This window comes from Chiloscyllium plagiosum, chromosome 15, assembly GCF_004010195.1.
Source record: "Chiloscyllium plagiosum isolate BGI_BamShark_2017 chromosome 15, ASM401019v2, whole genome shotgun sequence".
Taxonomy (NCBI): Eukaryota; Metazoa; Chordata; class Chondrichthyes; order Orectolobiformes; family Hemiscylliidae; genus Chiloscyllium; species Chiloscyllium plagiosum.
This window is the reverse complement of record NC_057724.1, coordinates 8,063,907-8,083,837: the sequence shown is the minus strand read 5'-3', so window position 1 is coordinate 8,083,837 and position 19,931 is coordinate 8,063,907. Positions and strand designations below refer to the sequence as shown.

At 41.8% G+C, this 19,931-nt stretch overlaps 2 protein-coding genes across 2 annotated transcripts in view; one reads left to right on the top strand and one right to left on the bottom strand.

The window, feature by feature from the left end:
- LOC122557084 (sodium- and chloride-dependent neutral and basic amino acid transporter B(0+)-like) overlaps window positions 1-19,931 on the bottom strand; it is a 174,881-nt gene that overhangs the window by 91,875 nt on the left and 63,075 nt on the right. The gene's annotated exons all lie outside the window — the stretch shown is intronic.
- On the top strand, window positions 9,034-15,330 carry LOC122557089 (sodium- and chloride-dependent neutral and basic amino acid transporter B(0+)-like). Its single transcript, XM_043704383.1, has 6 exons — window positions 9,034-9,195; window positions 9,454-9,607; window positions 10,410-10,541; window positions 11,090-11,257; window positions 15,000-15,055; window positions 15,219-15,330. Exons 1-6 carry the CDS (start codon window positions 9,124-9,126, stop codon window positions 15,240-15,242), a joined length of 606 nt encoding a protein of 201 aa, XP_043560318.1. The 5' UTR covers window positions 9,034-9,123; the 3' UTR covers window positions 15,243-15,330.

Sequence of the window (19,931 nt, the reverse complement as noted above, 5' to 3'; positions counted from 1 at the left end):
TAAGTCGACTTTGAGTTTTCAGTTCCAACCTCTGAAGTTCAAAAGCTCTCTCTTTCTTCTCTCTGTTTGTCCCTTTCATTGCTTGGGCCTTCCTTTCCTTTTCTTCTGGTTCTGCTTTTAATCATAATACAAAGTGTTTCATTTCCTTTTCTCTTCCTTTTTGTTTTGCATCTAACTCAAGCTGCTTCCTTTTTAATTGAATTTCGCCATTTCAGTGGTATTCCTGGCAATTGTAAGTGCTGTGCGATTGCCACACTTTTTTCCCTTTCCCCACAGACTCAGGTAACCCAAGTTCTAGGTTGTTTGCTCATTGCCTTGATCACTTTCTGTAAAACTCCCAAAGTGACTTCTTCCACCCCCAGGATACTCTTAGTAACTGAAAGAGCCATTACTATACAAAGCATCCTATACTTAAGTCAACCAAATGCAACACCTGAAATTAAAACACCAACACTCACCATTGCTTTTGAATCCAATTATCCTGAATCCAATTAGAGATATTGTTCCTGATAGGCACCCTTAATTTGTTATGGGCCAGACCAAACCCCCTCAAAATATTTTTAAAAATAGCCCAGACCTTGACTTTTCCTTATTTTAAAGGCATGTGTTGCGTTCTAGATGCAATTTGATGGGTCAAACTACCAGTCTTGAAGCAAAGCACACTTTATTCATACACTATCATTAAAATACAACAAAAGAAACATGTAATTGGAATAAATTATCTCTTTTGGAAAATTTAACTGAATAACAACTTAATTAACTACTAAACAGTAACTGTGCCAATATAGTAACATCCCATAAACAAAGGTGAATTCAATAAAATAGATTGTCTCATGCAATTCTAGCAGCAGGAAGAGAACTCCCAGATTTTAGCTGTAATAGAGAGAGGAGAAACAGCTTCAGGACCCCAACAACTGCTATTAATAAAATAAAACAAAAAGACCTGGTTCTTTGGGAGCATGACCCACCGATTTGGCTATTCCTGTTGTTCCAACTTTTAAAAATACTCATGGCCTCAGTAGCTGTTAACTTTCTTGACTTTAAGGAAACTGCTGTGTACGTCTGTCTCAACCTTTCTTCAGAAAAGAAAACAGAACAAAATGCACCCCTTAAAGCCATAGTATCATCACAGTAGGTAGCAAAATGAGCTGAGAAAGGGACACAAGGAGGCGATAAAAAGATATACATAGGATACGTGAGTAGATAAAGATGTGGCAAATGGGGTGTAATGTGGAAATATGAGATTGTCCATTTTGATAAGAAGAATAGAGAAGAAGCATCTCATTTAAATGATGGTGTAGTTCTGAGTTCTAAAATGCGGAGGTATTTTGCTGTCTTACTGCATGAACCACAAAAACAACTAACATGCAGAATTAACATGTATATAGCAAAGCTAACAGAATGTTATAGTTTATTGTGGGGTGTATTGAATTCCAACGGAGGTAGGTTATAGTTCAGTTATGTAGGGCATTAGTGAGACTGCCTGTGTCCAGACAACTTATTTAAGGAGGAAGTAAATGCATTGGAATCAATGTAGAGTAAACTTATCAGTCTACTACCTGGAATGTGTACGATAGCTTCGTAGAATCCCTAAAGTGTGGAAACAGGCCCTTCGGCCCAACAAGTCCACACTGGCCCTCCAAAGATTAACCAACCCAGACCCATTCCCCTACTATCATATATCTACCACTGAATAATGCACCTAACCTACACAGCCCTAGACATTATGGGCAGTTTAGCTGAGCCAATCCACCTAACTTGCACATCTTTGGATTGTGGGAGGAAACCAGAGCACCCAGAGGAAACCCGCAGAGACATGGGAGAATGTACAAACTCCACACAGACAATCGCCCGAGGCTGGAATTGAACCCAGGTCCCTGGCAGCTGTGCTAACCACTGAGCCACCATGCCACCCTGAAAGCAATTGGACAGGCTAGTGTTGTATCTGCTGGACTGACATATTTAAGATCCCGATAGGTCTTCATGGAAGAAATTAGAACTGTGTCTTAGAAATAAGGTTTGCCCATTTAAAACATGTGTTTTTTTTTCGCTCTGACAGAGGATTGAGAGTCTTTGGAACTCTCTTCATGAATATGTGGTGGAGACATTGACTTTGCATACTTTCTAAGGTCAAGTTCAATAGATTCTTGTTAAGTAATGGGTGAAAGGGTTATCAGGGTTGCACAGGAATGTGGATTGAGGTAACAGGCAAATCAGGCTTGATCTAGTTGAATGGTGGAGATGGGTCACGGACAGAATGGATGATTCCTGCACCTTTTTCACATGTTCCTATTTCACCAAACTACAACCTTTCTATTCTGTTGGCAAAGTCTGGATCCAATTGTTATAACTGCAGAATAAACTAAACTGACTTTCACAAATTAGAGGAGATTGGTCCTGAAGAGGTTTGGAGTTCCATTAAATATTGTGACGTCTTCAAAGAAGATTTTGCCAATTCAATTAAGTGAACGTCCGACTGAGGGGTTATAATTTAAGAGTCAAAATGTTTTGAGTCGTGGATTGGGATGGTTTGTAGGTGGGTATTGTGCAGGTCTCAGATTAACTGAGTTATTTTGGTCAAGGTTGCAATGAGGATTTGTTAGTAAAACAATAATAGCCATTGAATGCTTCAGGCATAAATGGTTCAAAACAATATTGATAAATGATAATATGATATGATATTCAAATTACATCAATTTGTGCAATTTAGTTCCTAAGCTCAATATGATAGCTCTGGCCCTCTAGGCTCCCAGTATGGTGATAGGAGTTACCAGTTTCACAGGAGCATTATAAAGTTTGAAGGGAAATTGTTCCACTTTTATACTATACAGTACGTTGCCCAGCATATAGTCATGGTACCTCACCAACTTCATTACAGACAGAACATTTTACACAGCAGGAAAATAAAAGGTTGCTCATTTCTCCAACCTATTAGTCTTTACATGTTTCCATAATGCTAGCTTCCATGATGGCCTTGCATGTCAGGTTGTGGCAGTCTTGGAACCAGCCTGTGTCCTAGCTGCAGATATTCGTCGGGCTTGTGTCCTATCACTAGCCATCTTCATGGATGTTTCATCTATAACCCTCCCCAAATTTAAAAACAAATGTAAATAATATTTTGTATCAATACTGTTATGGCCACTTGCACGCTATAAAGATAACATGTTGGCAAAGTCTCCATAGCATAAATTTGGCATTAAATTGACAATATTATTTAATGGTGACCCAGGATGGATTCATAAAGGGAAAATTTCACAATAGTGACTGTTTTGAGGAGTGGTTTCCTGGTACATTATTGGTTAAAATAGAGGGACATTTATCCTCTCCTTACAGCACAGTTAGTTTTACCATATCACATGTTTCCATAATTCAGGCTTTGGTTTGGCTTTCATTGTGTATCCTGAGATTGCTGCACAGTTGCTGTGGGCACCTTTATGGTCCATTTTATTTTTCCTCATGCTGTTCACATTGGCAATCTGTTTGCCCCTTTAGGTAAGAATGTCATTTTTAAATCATTCTCTTTGTGGGTTGGAATTACAATAGAAGCTTATAAACTACACTTGGCGAATAATTGGACAAATGTCCATTCTCTGCTCATTGGATTAGTGCAGAATGGGGCTGCTTTAAATGAGCCAAAAGTTACATGAAAGTTCAAAGGAAATCACCCAAAATTTGGAAAAGCTTACAGAAAAATCTGTTTATTCTATTCCTGAAAATTTATTGCAAAAATTAGTTGAACTGCTTCAATTTTCAATATATCTACCAAAACAATAAAGTTTATACAAATTGCAGGAGGACATCATTAAGTCCACCTCAGTTAGCTGTTCCACTGTTGCTTTATAAACAGCTTTTAACTATCCAAATTGAACTTTCTTTGGGTTCTCATGAATTTTTTTTCATTGTTCCTTTTCACTTCTTTACCTAATTTCCTTTTGAAAAATATAATAGCTTGGACTGTTTTTGTTACTGAAATGCAGTGTATGGAATGAGCTGCCAGAGGAAATGGCGGTGACTAGTCTGATTGCAACATTTAAAAGGCAACTGAATGGGTCTATGAATAGGAAGGGTTTGGAGGGATATGGGCCAGGTGCTGGCACATGGGACGAGATTGGGTTGAGATATCCGCTCGGCATGGACAAGTTGGACGAAGGGTCTGTTTCTGTGCTGTACATCTCTGACTCTGATTCTGACTCCATTCACAAGTTGTTGAAATTTCCGGTTCAGTACACAACTTCACATGCTGCCCATCATGTTTACTCAATCTCCACATTTTTCCCGTATAACATTCTCATGATAACCTGGTGCAATATGCTATTTTAGTGTTTTAGAAGATGTCAGTTTTTTTAGGAGGACATTATACAAAAGCTGAGAGGAGACTTTTTTTTAGTTTTTAGCCTCACAGCTCCAGGGTCCCAGATTCGATTCCAGCCTCAGGCGACAATCTGTGTGGAGTTTGCACATTCTGTCTTTGTCTGCGTGGGTTTCCTCTGGGTGCTTTGGTTTCCTCTCACTGTCCAAAGATGTGGCGGTTAGATGGATTGGCCATGCTAAATTGTCCATAGTGTACAGGGATGTGTAGGCTGGGTGGGTTAGCCATGGGAAATGCAGGGTTCCAGGGATAGGGGGAGGGATGCTTTTCTGACGATCGGTGTGGGCAGAAGGGCCTGTTACCACACTGTAGGGATTCTATGATTCTATGGTTTTATTGCAGTAAGATGCATTTGACTCTTTGGATCAGAAAGTAAGTAGTTGGTTTGTTTCTTTTTATTAAAAGAGAGAACTTTGCAGAACTGATATTTTCCACCTATTTGTTGTTTCATTTGCAGAAATTTGCACAAACTGGTGCTGTCAATTTAGTAAATGCTTTGAAGTCCAAGTCTGCCTGATCTTTAATAATGTTTCCAAGTGTCTACCACTGAGAACGAGGATAATTTCTTAACAGTGAGTGCTCATTACCATTGTGCTGCCATCATGATTGATCACTTAATTGGGCCCTTGCTGTTTGTATCTGATGATGTCATCTCTATAATTAGCTCTTGTAAATAAGACCTGGACATGGGTAAAGTAAAACTGGAGAATTTATTAGGCATTTATTGCAGTTCCTAGTATGCAGACACAGAGACTTCAGTGTCTCGGCTAAGTTATTGGTTACAAGCAGTAAAAAAATTGCATCTGCACATCATGCTTCAAATGATCCCGATAAAGTGGAATTAGGGACCTTTATAGCCTTGCTCATGATGTTATCTTTGTGACGCATGTTTCTTAAAGGTATACTGTATATTAGTTATGAGACATTGCAGAACAAAAGCAAGGTCAGGATAGTAGTATGCAGATTCCCATCTTTCAATCTCATACAGTGTCTGTCAGTGATGGAAGCCCACACAAGCCTGATAGCAAATGACGTGGACAGGCAAGGGATTCCCAATCAATGCCTGAACCAGAACTAAATCCAGATCAAAGATGACGCATTAATGAATCACACCCTTACTGACCCCAAAGTAATTGCTGGCAGTTTTCTCAATTGTAGGAATCCAGTGTAAATGCTCTGAGGTGAGCTAGGTTAAGTTTCACGTGGTGAATCTGGGACAGGTCAGAATTTTCCAACTATTGACTGTTGAAGATGGGATTTATCATGGAGATGGAGAGTTATAATCCCATCTTCATCCCACAGTACCAACAAGTGTAATTTTCGTGTCTTTGTGGATGGGAATTGTCCTACTGCCTCTGAGAGCAGCAAACATGAGACAGAGTCAATGGCAAATCAGTGTCAAAACAGATAGTTTAAACAATCCAATCCCATTTTGAGAAATGTCAGAATAGTTCCTCATTTAACAACTGGTTTAAAAACACGTTAAAACAACCCAACAAAGGAAATTGCTGTAACCATGTGAGTAGATGTAATTATGCTGTAACCATGCAGAGCTGCAGCTTGCTTCTGAGACCAGGCCTCGGCTTTGCCCGATGCTGGTGCCTGGGTGTTGAGACGTCAATTCTCCTGCTCCTCGAATGCTGCCTGGCCTGCTGTGTTTTTCTAGCACCACATTTTTCAACTCTGGTCTCCAGCATCAGCAGTCCTCACTTTTTCCCATATGGGTGCCCAAGGCTACCCCTTTGGTCTGGAGGAAGTGGGAGGATTCGAAGGAGAAATTGTTAAGGGTGAGGACCAGTTCGGCCAAACGAAAGAGAGTGTCGGTGGAAGGGTACTGTTGGGGATGTCTGGAGAGGAAGAAATGGAGGGTTTAAAGGCCCTGGTCATGGCAGATGGAGGTGTAGAGGGATTGGATATCCATGGTGAAGATGTGGCATTGGGGGCCAGGGAAACGGAAGTCTTGGAGGAGGTGGAGGGCATGGGTGGTGTCTCGAACGTATGTGGGGAGTTCCTGGACTGGGGGGATAGGACAGTGTCGAGGTAGGTAGAGTTAAGTTCAGTGGGGCAGGAACACGCTGAGACGATGGGTCAGCCAGGGTGGTCAGACTTCTGGATCTTGGGAAGGAGGTAGAATCGGGCAGTGCGGGGTTCCCGGACTATGAGGTTGGAAGCTGTAGGTGGGAGATCTCCTAAGGTGATGAGGTTCTGTATGGTCTGAGAGATGATGGTTTGGTGATGGGGCGTGGGGTCATGGTCGAGAGGGCGGTAGAAGGTGGTGTCCTCGAGTTGGCGTCTGGCTTCAGCAGTGTAGAGGTCAGTGCGCCAGACTACCACTGGCTTGTTGGTGAGGTCAGGATTGGAGCAGAGGGAGTGGAGGGCAGCGCGTTGTGAGGGTGAGAGGTTGGAGTGGGGGAGGGGGGTAGACAGGTTGAGGCGGTAAATGTCCCAGCGGCAGTTGGAAATGAAGAGGTTGAGGGCAGGTAATAGGCCAACGCGGGGTGTCCAGGTGGATGGAATGTGTTAGTGCTTTTCCAGCACCACTCAAATCCAGCACTCAGTGAACTGTATTGGGCAACTGGTAGACTGCTGCACGCACATCTTTATGGTCTGTTTATTGTTGCTGGAAATTTCAACCGTGCGACTCTCAAGGCTGTGCTCCCTAAATTCCATCAGCATGTGGACATTGCGATGAGAAGGAGGAACATGCTGGATCTCGTTTATACAAACATCCTCAATGCATACGGAGCAGAGCCTGGGCCCGAGCTCGGCTCCTCACACCACATCTCTGTTACGCTAATCTCAGCATACAGACCGCTCGTCAGATGTGTCAACCTGGTTCTGAAGCAGGTGAGAACCTGGCCTGCAGGAGCCATTTCTGCTCTTCAGGTCTGTTTTGAGCACACTGACTGGTGCTTCTTCATGGAGGCAGCAACCGATGGCAATTCCATCAACTGTGTCGGTGATTTGCTACATTAGCAAGTGCATTGATGATGTCTCTGTGTCCAAAACTATCACTTCTCACCCAACCAGAAGGTGAGGATGACCGCAAAGGAGTGTGCGCTGCTGCGGACCCGTGGTTCCGCCTTCAGAGCAGATGACAAGGCGGCCCTAACAACAGCGAGGGCCAACCTGAGCCTGGGCCATCAAAGAGGCAAAGTGTGCACACCCAGAGAATACACAGCTACTTTCAGGATAGCGGCGATACGCGGAGCATGTGGAAGGGCATTCAGGCCATCACCAACCGCAGAACAACACCGCCTGCTTGTAAACTTATAATCTGTCCATAACACGATTAATATAAAGTCTCTGGTATCGTGCACCTCACCCAGCCCACACATGTGGCATCCACTTTATAAACAGTCCGCAAAAGATATAGTAACAATAATTGGATGCCATTGAAAAATCTCAAGAACCTGTTAAATAAATAATACATCACTTGATTATGCATATAGAAAGCTATATATTTTAGCAGCTCACAAATCAGCAAAAGTAAGCAGCCATTACTTAACTAAGTACTTAAAGGCCATTATTATCTTCAAAATTTCATACATCTGTCAATTCCACTGAACCCACTCTTCGATGACAAGCAAAAGAATGTTGCACTTCCAAGCCTGTTGGTGCTTTTGAAACAGCCTGAAGGTCATACATTTAGTAAAGCTTCCATACGGCCAAACAGATGCATGAGCTGATCAGTAACTGACATATGAAAGCAATGGGAGTCTCCAAATAATTAGCTCTGGATCTCTCACTGGGCTGGCCCTGTATAATGACACAATGCAGAATATCACCTTGTCCGATCAATAACCTACATCAATGCAAATGAAGACTTTTTTTGACTTTCAATTGATGACTGAACGGTTGTCAGAGGTAACAACGTAGGAACCATATTATTTAATATCCAATACCTTATCCAACACTTGGAGCTATTCCGCTTCACTTTAGTGAGCACAGTTATAACTCATGATAAAATACTAATGAAGGCAACACAAATATATATTTTTTTATATAATTTCCGTATCTCCAACACTTGGTTCATGTCTCTACTTGGAGAAGTGATTTTGCGTGGCTTGGAAATTTCAGTTGCCTCCATGAAATTTCCAGAATTTCTGAATGCTCACTTCTCCAGTGATGCGAGCTACCTCTCAGGAGGGGTTTGCCATGTTCATTATGTTCTTGGATCTGCTAAAAATGCCTGGTGATAGAAATGGAGGTAGGACTTCCAGCAATCGTGTTTTTCCCAAATCCAAGTGTATTTCACAAAAAGTCCATCCCACATTTTTGAAAATAATGAAAATGTCAGTGTGTAAAATGAACTTGGGCAACAGTGAATAACAGTGATGTTTCTGATTTGGGAGAAGACCAGTTCCTTTTTATATGAAATCTTACATACTTTTGCTTTGCCTGAAGTCCAAATTGTTTTAGATTCACTTGGGAGCTGTCCCTTTTAAAACTAGCACTTTGTCCAAAGTCAGTAGACATAAAATTGATGCACTTTGATCCTGAATGTTCTGAAAACAAATCATTTAACTTCAATAGAAATGTTTAGTGTGGAAATTGAATGATTAACTAAGCAGAGCTTCTCAGGCACCTTAAACAGGGTTACACCCCTTCTGAAATACTGTGAAAGGCTGATTTCTGACTGGGCAAAAATCATTAATTAATGAGATGTTCAACGACTTTTGGCAAAAGTAGTGTCCTCAAGGTTTACATCCAATTCTTGTGCAAGTGCAAGAATAATTCATTGATGTCTGAAAATGGACCAGAAGGAACTGTCTTTATCTGGATTCTCACAGAATGATATTCAGACAAACCATCCAGCCGACATGGTATGTATTTCAACAAAACTGTAAAACCTGTGTTGGACAATGAGAGATACTGTTAATTTGTAGATTTTGGCTGTTATGAACTGTACACTCTCTGTGAACTTCTGGCTGTTTATAATCTGCAAGACATTGCTGCACATTGGAGAACAACATAGTTTTCCTATAAAGGTAGTTGTGAGGAGTGGTGACAGTACATCTTGCTGAGATCTAGTTTGGAGAAAGACCCATTTCTGAGCTTACCATTTCCATTCTTTCTCCCAGGATGCTGCCAATGAACATGGTGCTGTGGGTGATGAGAATGTGGAGCGGGGTAACTGGTCTTCGAAGACTGACTACTTGCTCTCAATGATTGGTTACGCTGTCGGTCTGGGCAACATCTGGAGGTTCCCTTACCTGGCTTATAGAAATGGAGGAGGTACTGTAGACAAATTTAAAATATTGCAGAGTGAGCAGGCAGAGCTAAATGGGTCAATTCATCGATTTGTACAGAATGTTGATATTCAGGAAATAGCAAGTGTTCATTGCACTAAAAATAATACAGTAAATAGTACAGGGTTAAACAATTAATGTGAAGTGTGAATTCAATCCCACAGTCAACAAATTTGCCGTTTTTTTTTTCTGATGTGAGAGATGTGTCAAGGTGATACTTCAGAATTAGCCACGCGATGCATCAATTCGATGCTATTTATAAACCAAAGTAAATAGTTCATTTATTAATTTATATTTTCAAGTGATATTATATAGAATTCATGAACCATCCACATCAAATATATTAACTGCACAGTGTGTGAAATCCTCAGAATAGCAGGCTCCTCAGCCAGGCCCTGGGTTCAGGCTTGTACATTATCATCAAACCTGCTCGAATCAGGGCTCTTCACAACCCACACCATTGGATTGATGGAGACCAAGGGCGAATGCATAAAAAAAGGTCATGACATGATTGTATAAAATGACAGGGAAAGATATTTGATTCATTTAGAGAGTGAAATTCAGAAAGTGGCCATTTGAGTACAACCTCCAGTATGTAGTAGAAAAATAAAAGTGCAGCTGAAAGTCAACCATCTCAGTAGATTGCTAGGTATGCAGACAGACAGACAAAACATGCATTCATAGAGATTTCAGGATTAATTTTAACCCAGTGAACACAGTGGAGGCACCGAGTTTCAGCTTGAACATATGATTTTATCTACATTGAAATCCTTTCTACTATTTTCCAGGTGTATTTCTTATTCCCTACGCTCTCATCCTGGCACTAGTTGGGATTCCAATGTTTTTCTTGGAATGTTCCCTTGGGCAGTTTGCCAGCCTCGGACCTATTGGAGTGTGGAAAGCTGTACCAATATTCCAAGGTTAATGTTTATTTCCCAAAATAGTCATAACAAGCTTAAATAAGCCGTACAATAAGTCAGTGTCAACGTCTTACCCAAATATTGTTAAATTTTCCTTATCTGGTCGATGTTTAAACTGGACTTGCTGATGTCGTGTTTGCACTCTGATCTGCCGTGCACCTTATGAAGTGCTGAAGATGGTATTTATTACCAAGACTGGGAATGTGTGATTATTACCAGCCACAATGATGATTAGTGAGAAGGAGTCTAAAGGTGAAGACAGGGATCATCATTCTTGGAACCGAGACAGAGAATTCTAAATCTCCTGTTTAATACAAAGAGCCTTTAAAGTCTCTACTGTTGGACATTGAATGTTGAAGCAGCCAATACTGACCAAACACAACAGACATGTCCTGAAAGGTGTGGTCAACCAGGGCAGTCTCCCTGCTCTGTACTGTGCCCACTGAAAGAAAATCCAATTTGATTGAATGACCAGTCAAACCCATGTCAAATACTTTATTTCACATCAAGAGCTCACAATCTAATCTTCTGTTCTTTCATGTTTTCAGGTGTGGGGATTGCTATGGTCCTTCTGATTATAATTGCCAATATTTCATATGCCTGTATCATTGGCTACAGTCTGTACTACCTGTTTGCTTCCTTTCAATCGCCCCTGCCATGGGCAGACTGCTTCAGTTGGTGGGGAGCAGATGAAACATGCAGCAGGACCCCCAAAGGTACAGTGCTCAATTCTGTTGGGGGATTTTACACACCGACTGTTCATAGTTCATTCTGTCAGTCTGAGTGAGGGAGAGAGATGGACAATAGTTTCAGTGACCATCCTCATTGTGACCATACAGCAGAAAGACTCGGATAGAAAGCAGCAGCAGGAATCATGGCTCTGAGTCACTGGAATAGCAGGACAGTCAGTCAGAACTAAATAGTGAAACATCAGAATTTGTCAGTCTTTGATAAAGTTGTTCATATGTCTTTTATTCTTTCACCTTGTCAATAAGTCTGTCTTGTGTTCTTTCTGACTAAGTTCATTGTCTGTATCTCTCTAACATCCCAGTACTGTGACTCACATTGATTCTCTTCTCTATCTCTGTGTTTTGTGCAGGTATCATTTTCTCAACTTTTTCTCCTCTTCTGGGTTCTTTCCAAACGTCTACAATCTCATATATATTTCTTATACCATCTGACTCTATGAAATACTCAGTTTTTATTGTGTTATTTAAAAGCCTTGTTTTTTTCACTTTCATTTCACCTCCCACACTGACACTGTTTCACTCCTAATATCTAACATTGTTATCAAAGATTACTTCTGTTTGAATTGGCAAGAGTATGTCTGAAATCTTGAAATGAGTCCATTTAAAATTTCTGAAGCAACTTTCCTTTTGCACAGACTGGGACTGTGGGTGCACCCTGACTATCTATGGAGTTGGGAGATAGTGGAGAAGTCAGAATCGATAAAATGTGGCCCTGGAAAAAGCGCAGCAGGTCAGGCAGCATCTGAGGAGCATCAGAGGGCTAAGAAATAAATGGTGGAGGTCGGGCTAGGGGATAGATAGTTGGGATGGCGATAGCTGGCCGAAGGTAGGAGATGATTGTGATAAGTAGGAAAGGTGGGAAGGAAGATGGACAAATAGGTCAACTCAAGAGGGTGGAGCCAAGTCAAAGGGTTAGAATCTGGGGTGGGGTGAGGGAAGATTTGGAAACTGATGGATTTAATGTTGAGGCTGTGTGGTTGTAGGCTCCCAAGGCGGAAATGAGGTGTTCCTCCTCCAGTTTGGAAGTGGCCTTGTTTAGATGGTGGAGGAGACCCAGAATGGATAAGTCGTCTGGGGAGTGGGAGGGGGAGTTGAAATGGATGGCTACAGGAAGGTGCAGTTGGAAGGTGCATACGGGCCAGAGGTGTTCCCTGAACATTTTCACAAGTTTGCGGTCAGTTTCTTCGATGTAGAGTAGATCACATTGAGAACAATGGCTGCAGTAAATGGGGTTCAAGGATATGCAAGTAAATCTCTGCCGGATTTGGAATGCTCCTTTGGGACCTTGGAAGGAGGTGAGAGGGGAGATGTTGGTGCAGTTTTTGCAGCTCTTACACCGGCTGGTGAAGATGCCAGGTGTGGAAAGGGGTTTGGTGGGGAGTGTGGACCTAACGAGGGAGTCATGGAGGGAACGGTCCCTGCAAAACACAGGTAGGGGTGAGAAGGGAAATATATTTTTGGTGGTGGTGTCTGACTGTAGGTGGTGAAAATGACGGAGGATGATATGCTGAATTTGGAGATTTGTAGGTGGAATGTGAGAACCAGGGGATTCTATCCTTGTTGCAGTTGGGGCAAGTGGGGTTCGAGGGCGGAGGTGTGGGAAATAGAGAAGATGCAGTTGAGGGCTTTGTTGATAACAGGGGAGGTGAAACCCCCATATATGAATTTGGGAAATGTTTGAAGTTTGTTTCCTTTCCTACATTTACATCAGAGATTGCTATTAATTCTTGTCATTTTAATCATCCATCACTCAATGTCACACATCACCCACAGTCACAGTCTGTACAATACAGTCAGGGATCACCTTGACCGTATTGGTTATGGTTCAGTTTCAGCCGGATTATTGTGTCCAGTCCTGGGCTCTGCACTGCACATGAGAGGGTCCTGAAAAGGCTGATGGGAATGTTTCCAGGGATTGAGGTTCAGACGCCTAGATAGATTGACAAAGCTGTGACAGTTCTCTTTTGAGATGAAAAAGTTGAGAAGAGATTTGGTAAAGCTATTCAAACGTATGAGGGGGTTTGGACAGAATAGATAGACAGAAACTGTCCCAATTGGCTGAAGGCTCAAGAATCAGAGAATTGAATTGAATTGAATTGAATTTATTGTCACGTGTACCAAGGCTCAGTGAAAAGCTTTGTCTTGTGAGCAATACAGGCAGATCACAGAGTTAAATAGCATAGATAAGTAAATAATATGTAAATAGCGGCAAAAATAAAAACGCAGGTACAGGCGAATGTTAAGTGTTTGTGAATCCATTCAGTACTCTAACAACAGTTGGGTAGAAACTGTTTTGAAAACGGCTGTTGTGTATGTTCAGGCTTCTGTACCTTCTCCCCGATGGTAGAGGTTGTAGAAGGACATTGCCAGGATGGGATTGATCTTTAAAAATGCTGGCAGCCTTTCCTTGACAGCGGGCCTGGTAGATGGATTCTATAGATGGGAGGTTGATCTTTGTGATTCTGGGCCGAGTTCACCACTCTCTGTAACTGTCTCCAATCTTGAGTGGTACAGTTGCCATACCAGGTAGTGATACATCCAGACAGAATGCTCTCGATGGTGCACTTAAAAAAGTTGGCAAGGGTAATCGCCGTCATTCCGAATTTCCTCAGCTGGCTGAGGAAGAAGAGACATTGTTGGGCCTTTGTAACCAGTGTGTCCATATGAAGAGGTCAAGATTTAAACAGCTTTACAACATACCCAAAGGTGACATGACCAATGAAACTATGTTAAATAGCTCCTCAGCAAAAGATAGATTATTACATACATGGTTCAATGCCCGAGTAACTGATGAAACATATTTCATACTTACCTCCTATAATGTGATCAATATCTCCCCTAGACCCCTTACAGTATCCAAACCCTGACCAGATAACCTGCACCCCTCCCACAGTCCCCACCACAACTTCCTCAGGAGATCTAACATCACCTCCTGATCTCTGATGATGTCAAACTTGGCCCCATTCTCCCACTCACTGTTACTGTTGGATCATCCATATCCCCACATTCCCTTTTTCCCAATGTCACTGCTGCTGGAACTGACCCCCAAGACTGCCCCCTTCCCTCTCTCCACAAATTCTCCCACCAACCCCAACCTCCCTTAAATACAGATTATTTAGCAGGATCTGTTGCTATCCTGCATCATGGTTCCTTACCCACTTGACACCCTACCTCTCCTCAGTTGTCACCTTATCCAGCCTGGCAGCCTGGCACCCTGCTCCAATCCACATGGCACCCACCTTCTATCACCCATTTAGCTGCCACCCTCCTCCTATCAGTCTAGCACCTTCCCTTTCCTGCACCATAACACACATTTATCTTTTGAACTTACTGTTTGACCGCAGCTGTTAAAGTGGCTGTCAGGAACCTTAAAGTGTCAGAAGATAGCAGCTGCCTGCTGTGAAAAAGGTCATGTTTTGCCTTCCTCAGGCAGGCTCTGTGCTGTGAAAGAACTGTCAGAGTGAAAATGTGCCTCCATATTTCTGAGAGAGTCCTGAGTTGAATCTCCCACTCAGAAATGTGGAGCTTCATTCATTCATTCTGACAAAAAAAAGAGTGGTGAAGCCAGGTGTGTGAGACTCCCCTTCCCTGGCAAATCCAGCTCATTATAATCCTTAAAGTCTCCTACAATAACTACTACTGAATATTTTTGATGAAACTTTTTATACTGTAAAATTTTAATTTGGTTTTATGATTCCTTATATGACAGACTTTGTGAAACAAGAGAACAAGCAGATTGAACACCAGAGCTGGACTGTGCTGAGAGTGAGTGCACGGACTGTACCTCTGTGTTCCAATCTATGCATGACCTTACCCTTGTAATCAAAATGATTAACTGATTCAGTCAGAGTGAAACAGTGACCCTGGTTATGTTGAAATGGAATGCAAAATTTAAATGTAATACTGAAACACATTCCACATTTTCCAGACCCATTCTGTAACCTCACTCTGAATGATGGATACTTTGAAATCGTTAATACAACATGGCTGCAGACAAACAATGAAAGTTGTCCAAATGGATCAGAAATCTCCATTCCTCACCAGGGCCCAAGTGAGCAATACTGGGAGTAAGTACATTGCTGCAGATAGCCACACCGATAACCTGCACAGCAGTAATCGCTCTTTAGATGGTTATTTAGTGAATGCCCTGTTTGATGAAATGGAAGCTGTTTGAGTTTGATAGAGGGGCTACTTACATCACAAACCTGTTACAAAATGGCATCATTGGCAGGGACCCTTTTCCAGTTAATAGGCTTCTGGTTTCAAAACCCTGCTTTGACAACATTTATATCACAAAAAAGTTTTAAAAAATTATTCCTCAAGGAAAATATTCATCACCAGAATTCCTAAACATTAAATGTTTCAAATTATCAATGATCAACGTCCCTTTCTCTGCTTTTAATTGTGATATTGTCTTGTATTTAACAGATAGACCTGGGAATTGCATTTAGATTAATTGTCTGGAAGTAGACACCATGTTGAACAATATGAAGGAGCAAAGTTCACTGGGAGACATAGTGATTAAATCAAATAGTTTTAACAGTGCAAAGTGAGGCAGTCAGTGAAACTCTGCCACAAACTCCTTCAAATCAAATCCCCTCTGGTCAACAACATTAGCACTCACTGTTAAAACAAAGATCTATTTTGAAAGGCAATAGGAAGAGTGAGATAGATCAGAGAGAAGATCAAATCTCGTCTAACCTCAGGAACAATTTTTAAAAACTATAGGCAAACTTTATGATGTTCAAATCTACATATATTTATTTCATTAAGTACTTAGGTGCTTTGTATCTAATCGTTAATATGGGCAATGAATTTTATCCTAACACAGATGCTCTCTATTTTCATTTCCTTCAGTAAAGTGGTTTTACGCCGTTCCAGTTCAATAGATGAGACTGGGGAGATAGTCTGGTATTTAGCCCTCTGTCTGCTTCTGGTCCGACTGATAGTTGGGGCAGCGTTATCAAAGGGAATTAAATCATCAGGAAAGGTAAATGATTGTGATGAACACAGTTATAATTAGTGACTAAGCAAATGATTGTGATGAACACAGTTATAATTAGTGACTAAGCATGAATTTCTGAAACAAATAAATTAGAATTTATAATTCATTTGTGAAGGGGCTGGTTTATCTCCCAGGTGATGAAGAATAATCATGGGGAGAAAACAATAAAATGCTGATAATGTCTGTAAGAGGATACCACAACATATCTGACATTCCAGTATCAAGTTACCCACCTCACCTCCAGTAGTTACTAAAGTTGCAGAAATATGTTGCTAGCCTTGTCGCAGTTACTGTGGGTAGACTCTGTTCGGGGTGTGAGCCACGTGGCCTACGGTGAAATTTAAGATAGAACTCTGACATGGTCCATCTCCATCAGGAACAACTCGCTGATCTTTTATGAATTTGTTGAATGTTGAGGTGTGTTTCTTACTAGGCAGTAAGGGGAACTGTAACTTGTTTAGTGCCTTATTAATGACACTAATTGCTGATGAATAGCCCATTTCCTATCTTACCATACACGCCAAACAACCAAGATGTTGTGAATTCTTGGGCTAGAAGCCAGAGTGAGTACCTGGCAACTTCAGGTCACTACTGACTGTGCACAGCTTCCATGTTGCTCACCATCAAACACCACAATCCATGGGCCCTCACCCACAAACATTGGCAGCTAGTATTTACCAACACTTTGTGACCATCATGGGATGCGGTGAGGCTCAGAGGGTAATTAAGAGCCAACCTTATTGCTGTGTGTCTGGAGTCACATGTATATCAAGACCAGGCAAGGATGGCAGATTTCCTTCCCTAAAGGGCATTAGTGAATGAGATGAGTTTTTTTCAAACAATTGACAATGGATTCATGGTCATCATTATGTTCTAAATTCCAGATTTTTGTTAACTTTAAATTCCACTATCTGCTGTGGTAGGATTTGAACCTACGTTCCCAGAACATTACCTGTGTCTCTCATATTGCAAGGATAATATCACTAAGCCATTGCCTCCCCAGGGTGTGAGACATCTCTCACTGTGTAGAGGAATGTGTGCAGCCCTCATCTGCAGGGTATTCCTCCACTGACTGTGCTCACAGCTAAGAACCTCCTTAGTCCAGTTATGTACGTAGTTTGTGACAACTAGGTACTTCTAAGGAGCAATAGGGGCCCTGTATGGTATCTTTAGGTCATGCACCCACAAATACATCAGGACAATGAGTAATGCCATCTGTGCCCCAACAATGAGGCTTGTGTTGTCACCCAGGCAATAGGATTTGGGAATATAGAGTTCAGATATTCACAAGAAACAAGGTGTCATCGACATATGGCTATAAGAGGGCCATATCACAACACTGTGGCATTTATCAACAGAAATTCCATTAATGGTCAGGTGATCTCTGACCACTCTTACCATTTCCTGGAGTTATGTACCTGTTACCTTGGTAACTGCTTCATTACTTTCCCAGTACGTTGACAACTATTTCAGTGTCACCTCTTCCCCTCAGCAAGAACTGGAAAGTTTCATTCATTTTGTATCCAATTTCTACCTTCCTAACCTTCACCTGGTCCAATTCTGAATCTTATATTCTCTTTTGCACCCTCTGTGATTTATGGAGCTAGGCTTTCTAAAATTCACTCAAAAGCAACAACTCTCACAGCTGCCTTTTGACTACATTCCTCACATCCTGCTTCTGTCTCTGTCACATTGATCTGATGTTGCAACCTTTAACACCGGCACTTCAGATATCGTTAACTTTTACTGAAACCATGGGCTCCCAATATGGCCATATCCTACTCTCTGTTTTATTTTCCTTCAGTTCTATTGACAGGTCAATGACCTGAAATGTTAATTCTGTTTCTCTCTCTCTGCAAGTATTAGTCAAATTGCTGAGTACCTCCAATACTTTTGTTTTTATTTCCCAATATTCAGCATTTGCAGTGTTTTGCTTAAGTAACTGTAAGGATATCTGTTGTATTATTACAAGCCATTTGGGCATCGTTGGCTATGCCATCTTTTGTTGGTCATTAATATTTACCCTTGAGAAGGTGGTGGTGAGCTGTCTCTTTGAACTACTGGAGTCGAATTAGTGTCTGGACACCCTCAGTATTGTCAGGGAGGGAGTTCCAGGATTTTGACCCAGCGACACTAATGCAACAGTGATATATTTCCAAATCGGGATGCTGAGGGCCTTGCAGGGTAAATTGCAAGTGATGTTGTTCCTGTGTATTTGCTGCCTTTGTCCTCCTTGATGGTAGACATCATAGATTTGGAAAGTGCTGTCTATGGAATTTGGTGAGTAGTATACATAGCTGCCACATTGCACAAGTGATAGAGGAAATAAGTATTTAAGATGGAGGCTGGGAAAAAAGGCCAGCTTTTTGAAAGGTTTATTATCTCGAACAGCATTTTCCATCGAGATAATGTAAAAGATCACATTATAGAGACATGTAAGAAGAAGCTGCATAGATTTCACTGAGTTAGCCATATCTCTAGAAAGCTGTGTACCGTTGTTTGATTATGTTAACAAACTGGGAGTTGTATAAACCTGCAAATAGCTCAGTATCTCTCCTAAGTTCAACTAATCAAATACATAACACCAACTGAGAGGCTTGCTTGGTCATGGACGGTGGAGAGGTTCATGAGTGTTGTGGGGCACATTTATTTAGGCAAGTGTGGAGTATTCCATTACTCTGCTGACCTGTGCCTTATAAATGATGGTTAGATTTTGGGAAGATTTGGAAAAGAGCAATTCACCACAGAGTTTCCCACCTCGAAATGGCCGTCGTAGCCACAATATTTATATGGATGTTCCATTGAGGTTTCTAGTCAGTGGTAACCCCGAGGATGAATAAATGCCGCAGGAAGGTGGCTGGATTCTCATTCATTGGAGATGGTCAGCATCAGTGGCTCAGTGTTTAGCACTGCTGCCTCACAGCACCAGGGACCCAGGTTTGATTCCATCATTGGGGCTGTCTGTGTGGAGCTTGCACATTCTCCCCGTGTCTGCGTGTATTTCCTGGGTGCTCCAGTTTCCTCCCACAGCCAAAGATCTGCAGGTTGGGTTGATTGGCCACCCTAAATTGTCCATAGTGTCCAGGGAGGTGCTGGCTAGGTGGATTAGCCATGGGAAATGCAGGATTACTGGCATAGGGTAAGGAATGGTGGTGAGTCTGGCTGGGATGCTCTTTGGAGGATTGGTATGGACTTGTTGGGCCAAACGGCCTGTTTCCACACTGTAGGGATTATATGGTCATTATTTGGTACTTGTATGCTGTGAAGTTTGCTTAGCTCAAGCTTAAATGTTACCAAGTCTTACTGAATATGGGCATGAACTGCTTCACTGTCCTAGGAGTTGGGAAAATGGTATTGAACTTTGTGCAACCTTCAGCAAACATCCCCATTTCTGACATTATGATGGAGTGAAAACATTTGATAAAGCAGCTGAAGGTGGCTGGGCTACGAACCTGATCGTGAGCAACTCCAACAGAGATGTCCTGGGGATGAGTTGCTCAGTTCCTAGTCACCACAACTAATTTCCTTCGTGCTTGCTCTGACTCCAGCCAGTGGAAAGTTCTCACCCCTCCGTTCCCCACCCTGCTGTCGGTTTCCATTCCCTTCAATTTTACTCGGACTCATTGTGGCCAAACT